Source organism: Nerophis lumbriciformis, linkage group LG03 (assembly GCF_033978685.3).
Source record: "Nerophis lumbriciformis linkage group LG03, RoL_Nlum_v2.1, whole genome shotgun sequence".
Taxonomy (NCBI): Eukaryota; Metazoa; Chordata; class Actinopteri; order Syngnathiformes; family Syngnathidae; genus Nerophis; species Nerophis lumbriciformis.
This window is the reverse complement of record NC_084550.2, coordinates 18,226,000-18,247,412: the sequence shown is the minus strand read 5'-3', so window position 1 is coordinate 18,247,412 and position 21,413 is coordinate 18,226,000. Positions and strand designations below refer to the sequence as shown.

Genomic DNA, 21,413 nt, shown 5'->3' with positions numbered 1-21,413 from the left:
TTCATAGCAGCAGTCGACCTCCAGGATCCCAACTCCCCGCCCCTCTGTTGCGAGTTGTCGTGATTAAATGTAACGTGTTTATGTGTGCATTGCATGGAGGTTTTTTCCCACTCCAGACTAGGCCCCCTTAGGAGCCCAGTCTCTATTGTATTTTTTTACTCATCCTCTTCCCCAGCGTTTTACCTTTTTCGGGGCGCCTTTGGCGACCCATCGGCGTTTCTGTTCTGTAACCCTGTACACTGTTTGTTTGTCTAATCTTGAACGGGTTTGTGCTGAAAACATAGTTTCGTTGTACTTGTGCAATGACAATAAAGTCCTTTCCTAACACAAACACAAGACACTTGCAAATGTGTTAGCATATTAGCTAATGCTAACAACGCAAGGTTGATTACATAACGATAGCACGTACAAATATGCATGAAAACATTACCATCAAACATGACGATTTAGTACCGGTAAGTATGAATTGTTTTAGGTATATTATTAAACTTACAAACGTTTCTTAGAGTGATGTATGAAAAATCCATACGAGTAGAAACGCTATGGATGACTCCAAGACAGAACGGCATTTGTACTTCCGGTTCATTGCACTAAACTAAAAGAAATACTGTAGACCAGGGAATGACGCAATGTGGCCTGCCAAAGGGTGACTACCAAATTTATTACATATTCATACTGGCCTATTTCAAGCTACACGATCATTGACGGCATGTCTGAAAGGCTACACTGTAAATCAAATTTTAAAAAGTCAGTAGATTTTACGGTAAAACCTGGCAGCTTATCGCTGAAATTGACCAAAAATCATCACTGGTACCATTTTTCGATTTACAGTAATGCACAGGTAGCAGCTCAGTCCGCAGAAATTTGCAGTATAAATAACAGTGGTACTGTTTTCCAATTTATAGTAAATGTCAGGTTCAAACACTGATGACATCTATTAAACAAGACAAGAGGCAAAGAATTAAACAGAGACAGAATTCAATTTGGACTCAATTGAGAAATAACAGTGATACTGTTTTCCAATTTATAGTAATGCACTGTAAAAAAACAACAAAAAAAACCTAGATTTTTCTGTAAAAAATTGGCAGCTCAGTCGCCAAAATTTTACGATGAAAATAACAGTGGTACAGTTTCACTTTACTGTAATGCACTGTACCGTAAATAGATTTTACGCTAAAAAAACTGGCATTTTTACGGAGCCCCTAAAGGGACATGGGGGAATTTTTTATTTTTATTTTTTTATTTTTTTTAGACATGTATCTCGTGCGCACGAGAAACTTTTTATAAAGTTATAAAAAAAAGCAATTATATAGAATTTTTTTTCAAAAATTATAATTTAATTTAGTTTTTTTAGACATGTATCTCGTGCGCACGAGAACGTTTCTCGTGCGCAAGATACATGTCTAAAAAAATAAAATAAAATAATTTTTTTCGTGCGCACGATACATGTCTAAAAAAATAAAATAAAATAATAATTTTTTTAATTTTTTTTTATATAATTGCATTTTTTATAAGTTTATAAAGTTTCTCGTGCGCACGAGATACATGTCTAAAAAAATAAAATAAAATTATAATTGTTTTCGTGCGCACGAGATACATGTCTAAAAAAATAAAATAAAATAATTTTTTTTTTTTTTTTATATAATTGCTTTTTTTTTTATAACTTTATAAAGTTTCTCGTGCGCACGAGATACATGTCTAAAAAAATAAATAAATAAAATAAATTATAAAAAAAACTAATTCCCCCATGTCCCTTTAGGGGCTCCGTACATTTCAGTCAACAGAATTTTAACGTAAAAACATCAATGGTTTTTCATTTTAATTTAGTGTAAAACCCTCCATCAATTTCACAGTACAATTATGATGACTGAGCTGCCAGTTTTTTTTACCCTAAAATCTATAGATTTTTTTTTTTTTTTTTTTTTACAGGCTAACAATGTTGCCATTGATTGAACCTGACAATATCTACTACTTTTTATTTATAAATGGCGGTATGAGGCTAAATTCCTCACTCCTGGTGCTGTTGCATGGTAAAACATCGCTCTTTGCCCTGCGAACCATTCGCACATTTTCATTTTGGCCCTTGGAGGCAAAAGGTTTGGGTGTCCAAAAGATGGCTCCATAGCACAAACAATAGCACACCTTTTCAGTGTCTCTGTTATGAAAACTATTTGTTGAACACAAAACATTATGGCCGTTATCGAAGAAAAATACATACATTAGCCGCGCCGTTTTACAAGCCGCAGGGTTCAAAGCGTTGGGGGGGAAAAAAGTGGCCGCTTATAGTCCGGAAAATATGGTGATAGACAAAACAGTCCAAAAAAGGGTGAGGCACACTTAAATGTACATTCATTATGTTGTCATTTATACAAGGAAATCACATAAAGTGCTTTAAAAAGAGGAAAATACGAAGTGGTCGAGTGCAGCGTGAATATGACGACATACGTGTGAGAAAGTTTGCTAAAATGAATTATTAGGAATTGGATACAGCGATCATTATCAACAAGCTGGTAGACCTCACGTATGCCTAACAAGCATGCTTTTTAAATATTTAGAGCAGGGGTGTCAAACTCATTTTAGACCAGGGGCCACATGGAGAAAAATCTACTCCCGACTGGTAAAATCACGGCACGATAACTTAAAAATAAAGACAATTTCAGATTGTTTTCTTTGTTTAAAAATAGAACAAGGACACTCTGGAAATGTACAAATCATAATGTTGTTGGTTTTTTTTTTACACTTACATGTTGCGGTTAATAGTCGTTATTATTTATACTTTCTGAATAAACTATGTAATAATGTTCATCAGTCAATCTATCAAGATAAAAAAATAATACCAAAATCAAATTAGAGGATGTTATTTATGTAGTTTGCTCATTTCCATTGACTGGTGCACTAACATAATGTGGTTTATTTATTTTTTACATATACAGTCGTGGTCAAAAGTTTAAATACACTTGTAAAGAACATAATGTCTTGAGTTTCCAATAATTTCTACAACTCTTATTTTATTGTGATAGAGTGATTGGAGCGCATACTTGTTGGTCACTAAAAAACATTCATGAAGTTTGGTTCTTTTATGAATTTTTATGGGTCTACTGAAAATGTGAGAAAATCTGATGGGTCAAAAGTACACATACAGCAATGTTAATATTTGTTAATATTTTAGTTTTTTTGGTGTTTTCCTTTGTGTAGTGTTTTACTTCTTGTCTTGCGCTGCTATTTTGTTGTTGATTTGCCATGTCATGTTCGGATGTACTTTGTGGACGCCGTCTGCCGCTCCACACGCTTTAAGTCTTGGCTGTCGTCCAGCATTCTGTTTTTGTTTACTTTGCAGCCAGTTCAGTTTTAGCTTCGTTTTGCATAGCCATCCCTAAATTTGGACAAGTTTGGTTGTTTTATGAATTTATTATGGGTCTACTGAAAATGTGAGCAAATGTGCTGGGTCAAAAGTATACATACAGCAATGTTAATATTTGTTTACATGTCCCTTGGCAAGTTTCACTGCAATAAGGCGCTTTTGGTAGCCATCCACAAGCTTCTGGTTGAATTTTTGACCACTCCTCTTGACAAAATTGGTGCAGATCAGCTAAATTTGTTGGTTTTTCTGACATGGACTTGTTTCTTCAGCATTGTCCACAAGTCAGGACTTTGGGAAGGCCATTCTAAAACCTTAATTCTAGCCTGATTTAGCCTTTCTTTTACCACTTTTGACGTGTGTTTAGGGCAGTGGTTCTTAACCTGGGTTGGATCGAACCTTAGGGGTTCGGTGAGTCGGGCTCAGGGGTTCGGCGGAGGTCAAAACACACCCGACTCATCGTGTAAATAAAAACTTCTCCCTATCGACGTATTACGGATACGGCAACAGCAGAAGTCAGACTGATTTGCAGGTGTGTAATTTGTTGTGAGTTTATGCACTGTGTTGGTTTTGTTGTTTGAACAAGGTGATGTTCATGCACGGTTCATTTTGTGCACCAGTAAAAAAAAAAACATGGTGACACTTTAGTATGGGGAACATATTCACCATTAATTAGTTGCTTATCAACATGCAAATTAGTAACATATTGGCTTTTAACTAGTCATTATTAAGTACTTATTAATGCCTTATTCGGCATGACCTTATTGTAACCCTAACCCTAACCAAATAACTCTAAATTAAGTCTTTGTTACTTAGAATATGTTCCCCTCGTGTCCAAAAAAACCTCTAAATTAAGTCTTTAGTTACTTAGAATATAATATGTTCCCCATACTAAAGTGTTACCAAAAACATATAATAACTTTGTCTTGAATTTGAAAAAAAAGGAGGGTTCGGTGAATGCGCATATGAAACTGGTGGGGTTCGGTACCTCCAACAAGGTTAAGAACCACTGGTTTAGGGTCATTGTCCTCTTGGAACACCCAACTGCGCCCAAGACCCAACCTCCGGGCTGATGAATTTAGGTTGTCCTGAAGAACTTGGAGGTAATCCTCCTTTTTCATTGTCCCATTTACTCTCTGTAAAGCACCAGTTCCATTGGTAGCAAAACAAGCCCGGAGCATACTACTACCACCACCATGCTTGACGGTAGGCATGGTGTTCCTGGGATTAAAGGCCTCACTTTTTCTCCACCAAACATATTGCTGGGTATTGTGGCCAAACAGCTCAATTTTAGTTTCATCTGACATCACATGGACAAAGATAAGACCTTCTGGAGGAAAGTTCTTCGGTCAGATGAAACAAAAATTGAGCTGTGAGACCGTAGAGCACAGACCTGGGCAAATTAAGGCCCGGGGGCCACATGCGGCCTGTTAAGCTTTTCAGTCTGGCCCGCCGGACATTCCCAAATAATTTTTTTAGATCTTTAAGATGGAAACTGTAACTGCCATTATGATGTGCAGTCATGTTTTCTAATGACCATAAGTCTTGAACAATACAAAGTATTTCAATGGTTGGAATCTGTGCTTATGGGTGATATACCAGTTACTATGGTAATCTAATTAGCTACTACGGTCCTCTAATTAGTTACTATGGTAATGTACGTCACAGCAACTCAGACGAGGCACCAAGCAGTGTGGGCAGGAAGCGTTTCCACAGACGCGGAAGGAGATTTTCACAACAAAGTTCTAAAGCTTAGTGATATATCAGACTGTAAGTGGGTTTATTTTGTACCCTTCGCTTTCATATTTCACTGTTTGTTGCATTTTTGTTGCGTTTCACTTGATTGTAAAATATTTCGATCGAAAGGGGGTGTGACATTCATTTTGTGTCAATATTCAATGTTTTATCGTTCATAGAAAAATTTAAAATTCCATTATGTTTTTTAAGGCGGTCTGTCATAACGTTTTTAGCATTCCATCAGACATTATTGTGAAGTTTTGTATTGGTGTCCCTAAAAATAGATATACCGGCCCTCAGACACATTTTTTCCTCTAAATGTGGCCCCCGAGTCAAAATAATTGCCCAGGCCTGGTATAGCATAATCTACAAAGAATTGCTATTCCGACATCTAGTGGACACATTTAGAACAGCAGTTTTTTATACTTAGCAAACTCATCCCGCGGGCCGGATAAAACCTGCACGTTTGACACCCCTGATTTAGAGCATTCACCTACTACTAAATGTGCATAAAAGAGCTTCATAAACCATGTACAGTACACATTTCTGGCCGCGAGGTCCAAGGTCAGGCTACCTGAATCTATGGTTGTCGGAGGTAAGTAAGGTTTACAAAGTTGCGTATTTAAACTCCAGCGTGAGCTTATTAAAAAAGGCAGCAGGCGTTGTTGATGTGAGAGTGTGAAAGTGTTTACGAGACAGTGTAGAACTCAGCTTTGCTGCTCGGCCACAGCGTGTGTCCGCAGACCTGGGTCGTCCGAACCCAACTCCAGTCCCAATTCCAATGGGGCCTCCAGCCTTTGGACCAGCCGCCGGCCTCCAGGTTCTTGTCGGCGGGGGGCAGCAGGAAGACCACGCAGGTGGCCACCAGGATGTGCCACAGCGAGTGGGTGTAGTAGTAGTTCTCCTCCGTCTCGGCGAAAATGTACAGGCACACGCCGACGACGGCGCAGAGCAGGCCCGGGATGATGTAGAAGACCCATCTCTGCCAGGAGGGGGGGTAGCAATGGCGGCGCTGCACCCCTTGGTACGTCTGTCAACACAGAGAGGACCAGAATGAGTGGTGATCTCAAAACTCACTGAAAATATCTACCACTTGTCCTTCTCGTATTTTTGTCTGTTTTGGAAAAAAAGAAATGAAAAAGACAAAATTACTACTTAATTCTGCTGGTGTTTAGTACAGAAAGAAGGGAATCCATCCCTTTTGGTGGGTGCACTACCCCCTTTAGCCACCAGATGGCAGTAGAGTGGTGAATATCTTAAAATGTGTTTTGTGTACATACACTATATTGCCAAAAGTATTTGGCCACCCATCCTAATGATCAGAATCAGGTGTCCCTAATCACTTGGCCTGGCCACAGGTGTATGAAATCAAGCACTTAGGCATGGAGACTGTTTCTACAAACATTTGTGAAAAAAATGGGCCGCTCTCAGTGATTTCCAGCGTGGAACTGTCATAGGATGCCACCTGTGCAACAAACCCAGTCCTCGCTCCTAAATATTCCAAAGTCAACTGTTGGCTTTATCATAAGAAAATGGAAGAGTTTGGGAACAACAGCAACTCAGCCATGAAGTGGTAGGCCACGTAAACTGACAAAGAGGGGTCAGCGGATGTTGAAGCGCATAGTGCAAAGAGGTCGCCGACTTTCTGCACAGTCAGTTGCTACAGAGCTGCAAACTTCATGTGAGCTTCCAATTAGCCCACGTACAGTACACAGAGAGCTTCATGGAGTGGATTTCCATGGCCGGCAGCTGCACACACCGGGTTCAGGTCAGGACTCTGTGCAGGCCAGTCAAGTTCATCCACACCAGACTCTGTCATCCATGTCTTTGTGGACCTTGCTTTGTGCACTGGTGCACAGTCATGCTGGAAGAATAAGGGCCCCGCTCCAAACTGTTCCCACAAGGTTGGGAGCATGGAATTGTCCAAAATGTTTTGGTATCCTGGAGCATTCAAAGTTCCTTTCACTGGTCCTGAAAAACAACCCCACACCATAATTCCTCCTCCACCAAATTTCCCACTCGGCACAATGCAGTCCGAAATGTAGCGTTCTCCTGGCAAAATCCAAACCCAGACTGGTCCATCAGATTGCCAGATGGAAAAGCGTGATTCATCACTCCAGAGAAGGCATCTCCACTGCTCTAAAGTCCAGTGGCGACGTGCTTTACATCACCATGTCCGACGCTTTGCATTGGACTTGGTGATGTATGGCTTAGATGCTGCTGCTCGGCCATGGAAACCCATACCATGAAGCTCTCTGTGTTCTGTATGTGGGCTAATTGGAAGGTCACATGAAGTTTGGAGCTCTGTAGCAACTGACTGTGCAGAAAGTCTTTGCACTATGCGCTTCACCATCCGCTGACCCCTCTCTGTCAGTTTACATGGCCAACCACTTGGTGGCTGAGTTGCTGTTGTTCCCAAACTCTTCACTTTTCTTATAATAAAGTTGACTTTGGAATATTTAGGAGCGAGGAAATTTCACGACTGGATTTGTTGCACAGGTGGCATCCTATGACAGTTCCATGCTGGAAATCACTGAGAGCGGCCCCATTCTTTCACAAATGTTTGTAGAAACAGTCTCCATGCCTAAGTGCTTGATTTTATACACCGGGCCAAGTGATTAGGACACCTGATTCTCATCATTTGGATGGGTGGCCAAATACTTTTGGCAATATAGTGTATGTTTTTGGGGTGGAGGAGTCTGGTCGGGTGCTGGTTAGCTTGAAGCTAACAGCTAGCCTGTCTCCATCCTCGAACGATGTCGATTCAGCGGGCGATAAAAGTGAAGTTTCCTTGGACTCCACAAAGACTAAAACAAGTCATTTACTGGAGACATGGCACAGGATGAAGTTAAAAAGGTTGACTGTGTTACACACACCTTAGTGTTACCATGAAGTCTTTCTTTTGACAGCCCCCTGTGGTAAAGTTGTCCGAGTGTAAACTGAGGCAGTATTTGTGATTGAGAAACCTTTCGGCGAATCAAAATTTACGACCAATAAAAACGCAATAAACAGGGACGGAACTTTGACCCGGCAAATATAAACAAAACAATACATCGGCGGAAAGGGATAATCGATTAAAATAAAAAATAAAAACAGGCAAACTGTCAGAATAATTGTATCTAAGTTATCACAAAACTGTGTTACATTGAGTTCAGCTCGCCCTGCGAGAGGCCAAAAGCTGTGTTTGATCTTACCAAGCAAAAGGCTTGTAAAACTCCACTGTGTACGATGGGAGGACACAGGAGGGGTTTGGTTTCTTTGATGAATCGTAATCCACAGGAAGATTTGGTCTTGACACGAGACCTACAAAGCGTAGAGGAAGCAGGGCCTGACCTCCCTCCAGCCACCTTTTCTTTGAACTGTTCTGTGACCGAGGGCAACGGCTGTTTACGACCCCCGTCCCTTAGAAACAGCTGTTGCCATGTAATCAGGGAAAGTCCAAATAAAAGAGGAGGCATACAATCTTTCGTCAGAACGCATTAGGAGTACAAAGAGTACAGCCCAGGTGTTTCTCCTCAGTTGAGCCAAATTTAATTCTGTCTCTGTTTAATTGCTTGCTTCTTGTCTTGTTTAATAGATGTCATCAGTGTTTGAACCTGACACAAACTGGGCGGTAAAAAAAATCCTTTCTGATTTCAATGCGTAAAAAGACACAAATAGTGCGTTAACGCCAACACTGAGTAGTGTATCACTAGTTCGCTGCCATCCATGATCCTTACCCAAACAGCCACCATGAAGAGTAAGGCACAGAGGATGGGGGCAACCAGGTTCCACAAGCCCCTACGGTCAAGCTGCAGTGACATGGCAATCAGCAAAGCCCCGAGCATGAACAGGGTCTTAACATGCAAAAAAACAAAAAAAAGAGGATGTTGAACTACTTGTGGAAAATATTCAGCGAATGCACAACAGTAGAAGGTCCTGTCTTTACACATTTCATGGTGTTCCTGACACGAGCCATGCACAGGATGGTGACCCAGATGGAACAGATGGACCCCAGGAAGTCACAGTATTGGAGGGTGTCGTAGCGCATTATGCACCACTCGGCTTCACCTGGCTGGTCACAGGCATGGTAGAACTGCAAGTAGGCGCAAAAAACAACAAATATTGCAATCCTATCCCAACTTTAATGTGTAATTGTGTGTGGGTGTTACCGTAGAGAAGAACGCCGTGAAGAGGTAGACGGCCGCCTCTGTGATGTACAATCGTTTGATGGCCACCACGATTGCCGGTACGAAGAAGAAGTTACTGAGCGTGAGCAGCAGGGTGGCCAAGAGCTGGAAGCTGAATGACAGAGCTGTGGAGCTGTCGGTGCAGCCCCAACCCTTCCAACCTACATGTGCAAACACACGTATGGACATTTGTTGAAACATGAGGATCAAGTGTTTGGCAAATGTTGGTGTACAGTGGAACCTCTGAGGACAAACTGATCGACTTCTGTTTTCAATGTCAGACTGTTGTCCTTTTTTTTAGGTTCTGCTCCACTGTTTTCATCTAGAAACGTGATTTCACAATAACCAGTTTGGAGGTATGGACTGAAAAAAAACAATAGATTGAGTCTTTACATAACCCATGGTTTCCTCTTAATCTAAATTAATTGTGGCGGTGCGCCACAGCAAAAAATAAGCCGCCACACCTTAAAATTGAGGATTATCTTTGGCCGAGCTACGTCATTTGTGTGAGCAGGAAAAGATGCAACCCGTCAACGCGAAGACACAACAAACTCCCTTCTTGTCTCTCATGGACACACACCTGTTGTTGTTGACTTTGGACTAGTGACTGCACAAGATCAAGGCTGCGGAACAGAGACACACTGCAGGCTTACACACAAACATGCATCCAAAAAAAATATACGCCACACATACATACCCCACCCCCCCAACCCAACGCCCTCGGCGCAAATCCCATAGGGGTGATGAAAGGATGGTCAGCGCCTGAGAGCTGCGGCCTACCATCATGACCCCGCACTCCCTCCCCTCTGTTGCTAGATATCTCGAGATGTACGTTGTAATACAGTATGTATATGTGCTTTGCTATGGAGGTTTTTTCCCACTCCAGACTGGGCCCCCTTAGGAGCCCAGTCTAGATTGTATTTTTTTTACTCATCCTTCCCCAGCGTTTTACCTTTTCCCCATCTTTTACAAAGCGCCTTGTGGCGACCCATCAGCGTTCCTGTTCTGTAACCCTGTACACTGTTTGTTTGTCTGATCTTGAACGGGTTTGTGCTGAAAACAAAGTTTTGTTGTACTTGTGCAATGACAATAAAGACCTATCTGAATCTGAATCTGAATCAGTGGAAGTGGATACGCCTTCGCACATCCGGTTTCGATAAGCAACGTATTTTTTCGGCGGCCACATTTTCGGTGCGTCACTAGTCAATAGTGCGTAATTAGTCTATATGTAATATATGAAGAACTGAATTGCAGGGTTTTTTTTTGTTTTTTTTGGAGGTTCGCAAAACTTAATTCCTCACAAAGGTAAGTAAATGATTGTGTGTTTTGTCATACCGGCCGTGCACGAACAGGAGGCGTACAGGTAGGTGTAGGACCTCAGTAGTCTACATTCACCAAATGTGCCGCAGTCATCCACGCAGGCGCTGATAAAAACCTCCGGGACCACGGACGCCACGGACACATTCTCACAGTCAGTGCTGCAACACACAATACATACAGATAAAGAATTTAGTTGATGAATGTGCAATTTGATAACTTTAACGTCCGTATTATTGAACATACGCTGACTATAAAACATGTTCTGAAGTACCAAACCCAAAACCAGTGAAGTTGGCACGTTAAAATCGTAAATAAAAACAGAATACAATGATTTGCAAATCCTTTTCAACCTATATTCAATTGAATAGACTGCAAAGACAATTTATTTAACGTTCAAACTGGAATTGTTTTTGTTTTTTTGCAAAAATTAGCTCATTTGGAATTTGATGCCTGCAATATGTAAAAAAAAAAGCTGGCACAAGTGGCAAAAAAGACTGAGAAAGTTGAGGAATGCTCATCAAACACTTTTTTGGCTAATTGGGAACAGGTGGGTGCCATGATTGGGTATAAAAGCAGCTTTCATGAAATGCTCAGTCATTCACAAACAAGGACGGGGCGAGGGTCACTACTTTGTGAACAAATGCGTGAGCAAATTGTCTATTCTAACAATTTAACATTGCAAGGAATTTAGGGATTTCACCATCTACAGTCCGTAATATAAAGAAAGTTAAAGTTAAAGTACCAATGATTGTCACACACACACTAGGTGTGGCGAGATTATTCTCTGCATTTGACCCATCACCCTTGATCACCCCCTGGGAGGTGAGGGGAGCAGTGGGCAGCAGCGGTGGCCGCGCCCGGGAATCATTTTTGGTGATTTAACCCCCAATTCCAACCCTTGATGCTGAGTGCCAAGCAGGGAGGTATCATCAAAAGGTTCAGAGAATCTGGAAACCAACATTGAATGCCCGTGATCTTCGATCCCTCAGGCGGTACTGCATCAAAAAGCGACATCGGTGTGTAAAGGATATCACCACATGGACTCAGGAACACTTCAGAAAACCACTGTCAGTAACTACAGTTTGTCGCTACATCTGTAAGTGCAAGTTAAAACTCTACTATGCAAAGCGAAAGCCATTTATCAACAACACCCAGAAACGCCGCCTGCTTCGCAGGGCCTGAGCTCATCTAAAATGGACCGATGCAAAGTGGAAAAGTGTTCTGTGGTCTGACGAGTCCACGTTTCAAATTGTTTTTGGAAACTGTGGACGTCGTGTCCTCCGGAACAAAGAAGAAAAGAACCATCCGGATTGTTATAGGCGCAAAGTTCAAAAGCCAGCATCTGTGATGGTATGGGGGTGTATTAGTGCCCAAGGCATGGGTAACTTACACATCTGTGAAGGCACCATTAATGCTGAAAGGTAGGTACAGGTTTTGGAGCAACATCCAATCAACGTTATCATGGGCGCCCCTGCTTATTTCAGCAAGACAATGCCAAGCCACGTGTTACAACAGTGTGGCTTCATAGTAAAAGAGTGCGGGTACTAGACTGGCCTGCCTGTAGTCCAGACCTGTCTCCTATTGAAAATGTGTGTCGCAATATGAAGCCTAAAATACCAAAATGGACACCAAACGTTTACTGATTGGTTAGACAGTTGCAGTGCAATTGAAATTCAATTGGCCAAAACATGCAGGGAAATTGCGGGTATTGGACAAAGTTACGAGGTCGCGTATAATTCTTGGCAGAGATGTCGATAAATGCTTTAAAATGTAATATCGTAAATTATCGGTATCGGTTTCAATCTCCCAATTTTCCCGGGAGACTCTCGAATTTCAGTGGCCCTCCCGAAAATCTTGCGGGGCAACCATTCTCCCGATTTCCACCTGGACAATAATATTAGGGGCGTGCCTTAAAGGCACTGCCTTTAGCGTCCTCTACAACCTGTCGTCACGTCCGCTTTTCCTCCATAAAAAGAGCGTGCTGGCCCAGTCACTTAATATTAGTTAAAGTACCAATGATTGTCACACACACTTGGTGTGGTGAAATTTGTCCTGCATTTGACCCATCCCCTTCATCACCCCCTGGGAGGTGAGGGGAGCAGTGGGCAGCAGCGGTGCCGCGCCCGGGAATCATTTTTGGTGATTTAACCCCCAATTCCAACCCTTGTTGCTGAGTGTCAAGCAGGGAGGTAATGGGTCCCATTTTTATAGTCTTTGGTATGACTCAGCCGGGGTTTGAACTCACAACCTATCGATCTCAGGGCGGACACTCTAACCGCTAGGCCACTGAGTAGATATATATGCGGCTTTTACACACACACACACAAGTGAATGCAAGCATACTTGGTCAACAGCCATACAGGTCACACTGAAGGTGGCCGTATAAAGAACTTTAACACTGTTACAAATATGTGCCACACCGTGAACCCACACCAAACAAGAATGACAAACACATTTCGGGAGAACATCCGCACTGTAACACAACATTAACACAACAGAACAAATACCCAGAACCCTTTGCAGCACTAACTCTTCCGGGACGCTACAATATACGCCCCCCGCTACCACCAAACCCCGCCCCCTCATCTCCCGAATTTGGAGGTCTCAAGGTTGGCAAATATGCTCTAGTATACTCTGCACTGAAGCTGTGTGCCTTCAATTGTTTTTATAGCTGTTGTTTTGAGGCATGTTTAAAAAAAGAAAAGAAAAAGAATGCACTTTGTGAAAGTCAAAGTATAGTATTTCCCATAGTTGTAGTGGGTATCAGGATTATCTCAAGGAGAGCATGTCCCAAATTCCAAGCTGCTATTTTGAGGCATGTTAAAAAAAATAATGCACTTTGTGACTTCAATAATAAATATGGCAGTGCCATGTTGGCACTTTTTTCCATAACTGGAGTTGAAGTTGTTCTCTTATTTTGGAAAACCTTGTTTTTGATTGATTGATTGAAACTTGTATTAGTAGATTGCACAGTACAATACATATTCCGTACAATTGACCACTAAATGGTAACACCCGAATAAGTTTTTCAACTTGTTTGAGTCGGGGTCCACGTTAATCAATTCATGGTAAAGTTACATTGTTTAAAGGGGAACATTATCACCAGACCTATGTAAGCGTCAATATATACCTTGATGTTGCAGAAAAAAGACCATATATTTTTTTAACCGATTTCCGAACTCTAAATGGGTGAATTTTGGCGAATTAAACGCCTTTCTAATATTCGCTCTCGGAGCGATGACGTCACAACGTGGCGTCACATCGGGAAGCAATCCGCCATTTTCTCAAACACCGAGTCAAATCAGCTCTGTTATTTTCCGTTTTTTCGACTGTTTTCCGTACCTTGGAGACATCATGCCTCGTCGGTGTGTTGTCGGAGGGTGTAACAACACGAACAGGGACGGATTCAAGTTGCACCAGTGGCCCAAAGATGCGGAAGTGGCAAGAAATTGGACGTTTGTTCTGCACACTTTACCGACGAAAGCTATGCTACGACAGAGATGGCAAGAATGTGTGGATATCCTGCGACACTCAAAGCAGATGCATTTCCAACGATAAAGTCAAAGAAATCTGCCGCCAGACCCCCATTGAATCTGCCGGGATGTGTGTGAGCAATTCAGGGACAAAGGACCTCGGTAGCACGGCAAGCAATGGGGGCAGTTTGTTCCTGCAGACGAGCGAGCTAAACCCCCTATCGACCCTAGCTTCCCTGGCCTGCTGACATCAACTCCAAAACTGGACAGATCAGCTTTCAGGAAAAGAGCGCGGATGAGGGTATGTCTACAGAATATATTAATTGCTGAAAATTGGGCATGTTGTTGGCAAATGTATTTCATATGCTGTAAACCTAGTTCATAGTTGTTAATTTCCTTTAATGCCAAACAAACACATACCAATCGTTGGTTAGAAGGCGATCGCCGAATTCGTCTTCGCTTTCTCCCGTGTCGCTGGCTGTCGCTGGCTGTCGTGTCGGTTTCGCTTGCATACGGTTCAAACCGATATGGCTCAATAGCTTCAGTTTCTTCTTCAATTTCGTTTTCGCTACCTGCCTCCACACTACAACCATCCGTTTCAATACATGCATAATCTGTTGAATCGCTTAAGCCGCTGAAATCAGAGTCTGAATCCGAGCTAATGTCGCTATAGCTTGCTGTTCTTTCCGCCATGTTTGTTTGTGTTGGCTTCACTATGTGACGTCACAGGAAAATGGACGGGTGTTTATAATGATGGTTAAAATCAGGCACTTTGAAGCTTTTTTTAGGGATATTGCGGGATGGGTAAAATTTTGCAAAAAACTTCGAAAAATATAATAAGCCACTGGGAACTGATTTTTAATGGTTTTAGCCATTCTGAAATTGTGATAATGTTCCCCTTTAATCAATTCATGGTAAAGTTACATTGTTTAATGCAGGGGTGCTCACACTTTTTCTGCAGGCGAGCTACTTTTCAATTGATCAAGTCGTGGGGATCTCCCTCATTCATATATATAATTTATATTTACTTATTTATGAAACATATGTTTTTGTTAACAAGTTAAAGGTGTTTCATGATAATGCAAGCATGTTTAACACATATAGTTAATATTGTTAATACATTAAAGGTGTTTAATGATAATACAAGTATGTTTAATACATATAGTTAATATTGTTAACAAGTTAAAGGTGTTTAATGAAAATACAAGCATGTTTAACACATATAGTTAATATTGTTAACAAGTTAAAGGTGTTTAATGATAATACAAGCATGTTTAACACATATAGTTAATATTGTTAATAAATAAAGGTGTTTAAAGATAATGCAAACATGTTTAACACATATAGTTACTATTGTTAACAAGTTAAAGATGTTTAGTGATAATGCAAGCATGTTTAACACATATAGTTAATATTGTTAATACATTAAAGGTGTTTAATGATAATACAAGAATGTTTAACACATAGTTAATATTGTTAACAAGTTAAAGGTGTTTAAAGATAATACAAGCATGTTTAACACTTATAGTTAATATTGGTAATAAGTTAAAGGTGTTTAAAGATAATACAAGCATGTTTAACACATATAGTTAATATTGTTAATAAGTTAAAAGTGTTTAGAGATAATACAAGCATGTTTAACACATATAGATTCCTTTCTTTCATGAAGACAAGAATATAAGTTGGTGTATTACCTGATTCTGATGACTTGCATTGATTGGAATCAAGACAGTGGTGATGATAACGTCCGCATTTTCGAATGGAGGAGAAAAAAAGTCCTCCTTTCTGTCCAATACCACATGAAAGTGGTTGGTTTTTGGCATCTTATTTATCCAGCTTCCGTACTCCTTTGTATACACTTTACAAAAAATACATTGTTGGCAAACTCCGTAGCTTGCTAGCTTGTGCACGCCAGCTTTCTGAGACTCTTATTTTGTTAGCGCAGGCAGGATGAAGCAGCGCTTTTATTGTGCAACTGTGCAGTCGGTCTTTGGAGTTTTGACGACAGGTACGGCGGCAGAGTCTGTTGAAATAAAGTGTTTCTCGCCTTCCTGTCGTAATTGTAATGAGCTGGCAGCAGCCAGCGTCATCTCAGAAGACCCTCAGGTGCCGTGAATGTCAATCAAGTGACGAAAGTGACGTCATAGTGAAGATTTATGATCGCTCATTTTTAGGACTATTTTTTTAATGCCTGGCTGGTGATCGACTGACACACCCTCCGAGATCGACCGGTAGCTCGCGATCGACGTAATGAGCACCCCTGGTTTAATGCATCCAGCAGGGCATCACAACAAAATTAGGCATAATAATGTGTTAATTCCACGACTGTATATATCAGTATCGGTTGATATCGGAATCAGTAATTAAGAGTTGGACAATATCGGAATATCGGCAAAAAAGCCATTATCGGACATCTGTAATTCTTGGAGATTGGCTGAATTGGTGTGAATTGATGGGATCGCAACATTGCGTGAAAAGTGTCCGTTACCTGTTGCATGTGAGCTGCAGAGTGAGGTACCATGTTGTTGCCTTGGGGAAAGACAGACGGACCATGGCTTTGGGAGAGCTCACGTTCACAATAAGGCCGTATCCTCCAAACAGTGCTGCAGAAACTGACATCGGTCGAAACAAATCGTGAAGGGACGAGTTCAATTTGCATCTTCCTGCTTGGTGGTCCGTACCTGTGCGGCATGGTTGAGAGTTGTTGAGCTTCAGAACCGGCGTGTGGAGTGAGAGGCAGGCCACAACATTACTGCCGTTCCCCAATGTTGTGTTCGTCTGGCACAAACAGCGCAGAAACCAAAGTAAGATTTGTCAAACACACATTTCTGTTTGTAGCTCGGTCGCACTCACGGTGTTCAGTGTGAGCTGCAAGTTGAGTGTGCCGCCTGTGGCTGTTTCGGGCAGCGGGTACATAAGGAGTGTAGGCTGCGTGGTCGTGACGCTGACATTGGGTCCATTGTGAGCTGGGGTGAATCTGAGAGACAGAATGTCGGTTTCCTCCTGGCGCACTGGGATGCGCCTTACGCAGGCGGACCGCAGCGAAAGCGGAGATTCCCTGATGGACTCCGTCCCCGCAGAGCTATTGGCTGCTACTGAGGAGTTGATGTTACCGCCAACATTGATGAAGTCATCATCGGCTGCAAGACCCACACTTTCTGGCTTACACCCCACTGAAAGACAAAGAAAATTAAGTCTTTTTCTGTTTCTTCCAAAGAGTACAGTAACCTTTATGGTGTTTCCATTGTCCAAAAGTTAGCAAGTTAGTTTTTTATTTAGCCTTTATTTAACCTGGTAAAATCCCATTGAGATCAAATATCTCTTTTCCAAGGGAGACCTGGCCAAGAGGGCAGCAGCAAGGTTACATTAAAAACAGTAAACATCAAATTTACAACATTAAAACTTGCTCACATGTAGGGATGTCCCGATCCAGGTTTTTGCACTTCCGATCCGATACCGATATTGTTTTTGCATTTCCGATCCGATACCGATACTGACCGATACTGGCCTATCCGAGCATGTATTAAAGTTTAAAGTTATTTAGCCTACTTAGTTGTCATAATCATGTTGAAAAGGGTTTTAGTACTCTTGATAACAACTAGCCAGCTGAATTAGGGGAGTTTGAATAATACACAATGGTTGGTAACAAGAAACTGACCTGTTTATTCAAGGATAAACACAAAATAGACAAAATTATACATGACAAACAGAAATGGCATCATTGAACTAGGGCTGGGCGATATGGCCTTTTTTTAATATTGCGATATTTTAAGGCCATATTGCGATACACAATATATATCTCGATATTTTGCCTTAGCCTTGAATGAACACTTGATGCATATAATCACAGCAGTATGATGATTCTGTGTGTTTTGATTGATTGATTGAGACTTTTATTAGTAGGTTGCACAGTGAAGTACATATTCCGTACAATTGACCACTAAATGGTAACACCCGAATAAGTTTTTCAACTTGTTTAAGTCGGGGTCCACTTAAATTGATTCATGATACAGATATATACTATCATCATAATACAGTCATCACACAAGATAATCACATTGAATTATTTACATTATTTATAATCCAGGGTGTGGAGGGGGGCGCCTGATGTAAGTGTCAAAAAGACAGCCAAAAGAGTTTGGTATGAGAATAAATCTAAAGTTAAAATATAGGGTAGAAATGCACCCATTTGCAGGAAATGTAGTCTTGATTTTCAAAATGTTCTTTAAAGGCTTGCATGTCTACATTAAAACATTCTTCTTCATACTGCATTAATATATGCTACTTTTAAACTTTCATGCAGAGAAGGAAATCACAACTAAAAAAATCACTCATTTTTTCATACGGTGTTGATGTGGAAATTTTTGCCTCGGCATTTTGATGGTGTGGACGTGTGGCACCGAATGGAGATAAGCGTCTCGACAGACGTCACAATATTTGAACAATGATGACGAAAACTGTTTTCTCTGTCGTGTCCGTGTGTCGAAAATTGTTATGCGCTTATTTTTTTATTTGATTTTGTGCGTGGCATAGATTTGCTATGCGCAGAGGACGCTTAAACAGTGCGCAATTGCACAGGCGAGCACCTTAGAGGGAGCGTTGCTCGCACGGCTGCGCTAGCATCACAGCTAACGTTAGCCATGCTGCTACCTCTCTGCTCGGGGAGGACGTATACGTATGTGACGTATGTCGTGACAGTATGTGACGTGTGTAAGAAGGTGCACTTGCTGTCTGTTAGAGGGAGACAGAGGAAAGAGTGAGACGAGCCTGTCGTGTAATGCCAGCAGCTAAAAGCAACTGCGTGAGAATTCACAGACCTGTGGATGTGTTGAAGGTGTGCTGGAAAATGCGGAACGGAAATTAGGGAGCAGCAGAAAAGTGGAATGTATTATTTAAATCGGTGCGTTGGAAAACACGGACCAGAGTTTTTTTTAAAACTGGATCTGGATCGGCATTTTCCCATGCCTTGCCGATACGCAATTTTTGCCAAATATCGGCAGCCGATCCGATCCAAATATCGGATCGGGACATCCCTACTCACATGCAATGTTCCCTCCAATTGTTCATGTGTCTGAGCAAACACAAAAACTCCCTGAGCATTCAGTGGAGCACATGTGAGCAACATCACACGTGGCAATACCAGCAGCACACCTGTCTCAAAGCAATCTTTTATAATAACACTCAAATGAGAGGAGTCGTTTTCATGAGATTATTTTGTAATATTAGTGATTTGGCCCACTTGTAATGAAAATAAAATAAATCTTGTTTTTCATAAGCTATGGATTAGTATTGTACAATATGTCTGGGTGGGGGTCCTGTATGGCGTCACATTAGTGCCAAAAATCCAAGCGCATAAAAACTGTTATCGCGCGCTGATTCTCCACTCGGTCTGTGCGCTCTCTGTGTACTCCTGGCATCTCTCCTCGCGCGGTCATGTTTCTTTTTGGCACTTTGGGGGCGGGTATGCTTAGACGGCCCCTCCATTCTGATTGGCTCTGGGCATTTTTCATATGACCAATAATTCTCCAGCGTAGCAACGTTGTAGCCATCTTACCTCTGACAGCTAGCCTCAATCATTACATTGATGTCAATGGTACATGTACTAATTAAATTACCATAACTTGCTCGATTTTTCGACCAATTTACAAACGGTTTGCCTTGTTACAAATCTTTTTACATGTAGATATGACATAGGATGCTGTACCTGTTGAAATTACCTCTTTCGCTTTAAAAAAAAATGACTTAATTGTGCAACATAGTTGTGTAGGGTCAGTGTTAGTCAGTTCTCTGATTATTTAAAACTGTTTCAGAATACATTATTAAAAGGCTATTTTTAACATTTTAAAAACACAATTCTAAGTTTATTTCATTAATTTTATGGCTGAATCATAAGAAATTCCATAAATTAGAAAACAAATGTTCAAGAAGAAGTGAAAATATAAAATAATGTTATGGTTGGATGTTATTGCTGGTGGACCAGTTCTGGCTGAAAGATGTGATTATGGTGTTTGTTGTCTTATTATTTATTTGGGTCACATCATACTTGCCAACCTTGAGACCTCCGATTTCGGGAGGTGGGGGGAGGGGGTGAGGGTGGGCGGGGTCGGGGGCGTGGCTAAAAGGGGAGGAGTATATTTACAGCTAGAATTCACCAAGTCAAGTACCCCAAGGGAATAAGCGGTAGAAAATGGATGGATGGAAGTATTTCATATATATATATATATATATATATATATATATATATATATATATATATATATATATATATATATATATATATATATATATATATATATATAAGAAATACTTGACGTTCAGTGAATTCTAGCTATATATATATATATATATATATATATATATATATATATAAATATATATATACATATATATATATTTATTTTATTATATGTATATGTATATATATATATATATATATATATATATATATATATATATATATATATATAAATACTTGAATTTCAGTGTTCATTTATTTACATATATACACACACATAACACTCATCTACTCATTGTTGAGTTAAGGGTTGAATTGTCCTTCCTTGTTCTATTCTCTGTCACTATTTTTCTAACCATGCTGAACACCCTCTCTGATGCTGCATTGATGTGTGGCACGCACAAAAGTGCTTTCATCAAATGCACTCGATGGCAGTATTGTCCTGTTTAAGAGTGTCACAACATTGCTGTTTACGGCAGACGAACTGCTTTACGGTATACAAAAACGTGACTGCTGTTGTTGTGTGTTGTTGCCGTGCTGGGAGGACGTTAATGAAACTGCCTAACAATAAACCCATGAGGACCTGAGGCCGCCTGAATTTCGGGAGATTTTCGGGAGAAAATTTGTCCCGGGAGGTTTTCGGGAGAGGCGCTGAATTTCGGGAGTCTCCCGGAAAATCCGGGAGGGTTGGCAAGTATGGGTCACATTTTGTATTATCCTGTATTGTGTTTATGTGGTATGAAATAACCTTCATCAGCGCGCAACATTTTTTTATCCACTTCTTCCTCCGTAAATCTTGATACATATTGACGATGACCCGCCCTGCTATACTTCTGATTGGCTCTGAACATTTTTCGCCTGACCAATCAGAAAGAAGGGGCCGTCTAAGCATACCCGCCTCCAAAGTGCCAAAACGAAACATGACAGCGCACAGACCGAGACGGCGCGCGCAGAAAGGCACCGCGCGCGCGCAGAAAGGTACCACGCGCGCGCAGAAAGGCACCGCGCGCACGCAAAAGGGTGTCATGCGCGCGCACGAAGTGGAGAATCAGCGCGCGATAAAAGTTTTTATGCGCTCGGATTTTTGGCATTAATGTGACGCCATATTCCTGCTTTGGAAA

The 21,413-nt window shown here is 41.1% G+C and overlaps 1 protein-coding gene across 2 annotated transcripts in view; it reads right to left on the bottom strand.

The window, feature by feature from the left end:
* Positions 1-1,626: 1,626 nt before the first annotated feature.
* Positions 1,627-21,413, bottom strand: part of pgap6 (post-glycosylphosphatidylinositol attachment to proteins 6) — a 31,411-nt gene continuing 11,624 nt past the window's right edge. The window contains exons 6-13 of one of the 2 annotated variants that reach the window (XM_061934754.1): positions 16,911-17,230; positions 16,739-16,835; positions 16,546-16,660; positions 10,600-10,742; positions 9,247-9,425; positions 9,024-9,170; positions 8,815-8,931; positions 1,627-6,125 (exon numbers count right to left, since the gene is read on the bottom strand). In XM_061934754.1, the coding sequence (XP_061790738.1) occupies positions 5,784-6,125; positions 8,815-8,931; positions 9,024-9,170; positions 9,247-9,425; positions 10,600-10,742; positions 16,546-16,660; positions 16,739-16,835; positions 16,911-17,230 (1,460 nt within the window). In that variant the 3' untranslated portion in view covers positions 1,627-5,783. Of the gene's footprint in view, positions 6,126-8,814; positions 8,932-9,023; positions 9,171-9,246; positions 9,426-10,599; positions 10,743-16,545; positions 16,670-16,738; positions 16,836-16,910; positions 17,231-21,413 lie in introns of both variants that reach the window. The other variant, XM_061934744.1, reaches the window with a different exon arrangement.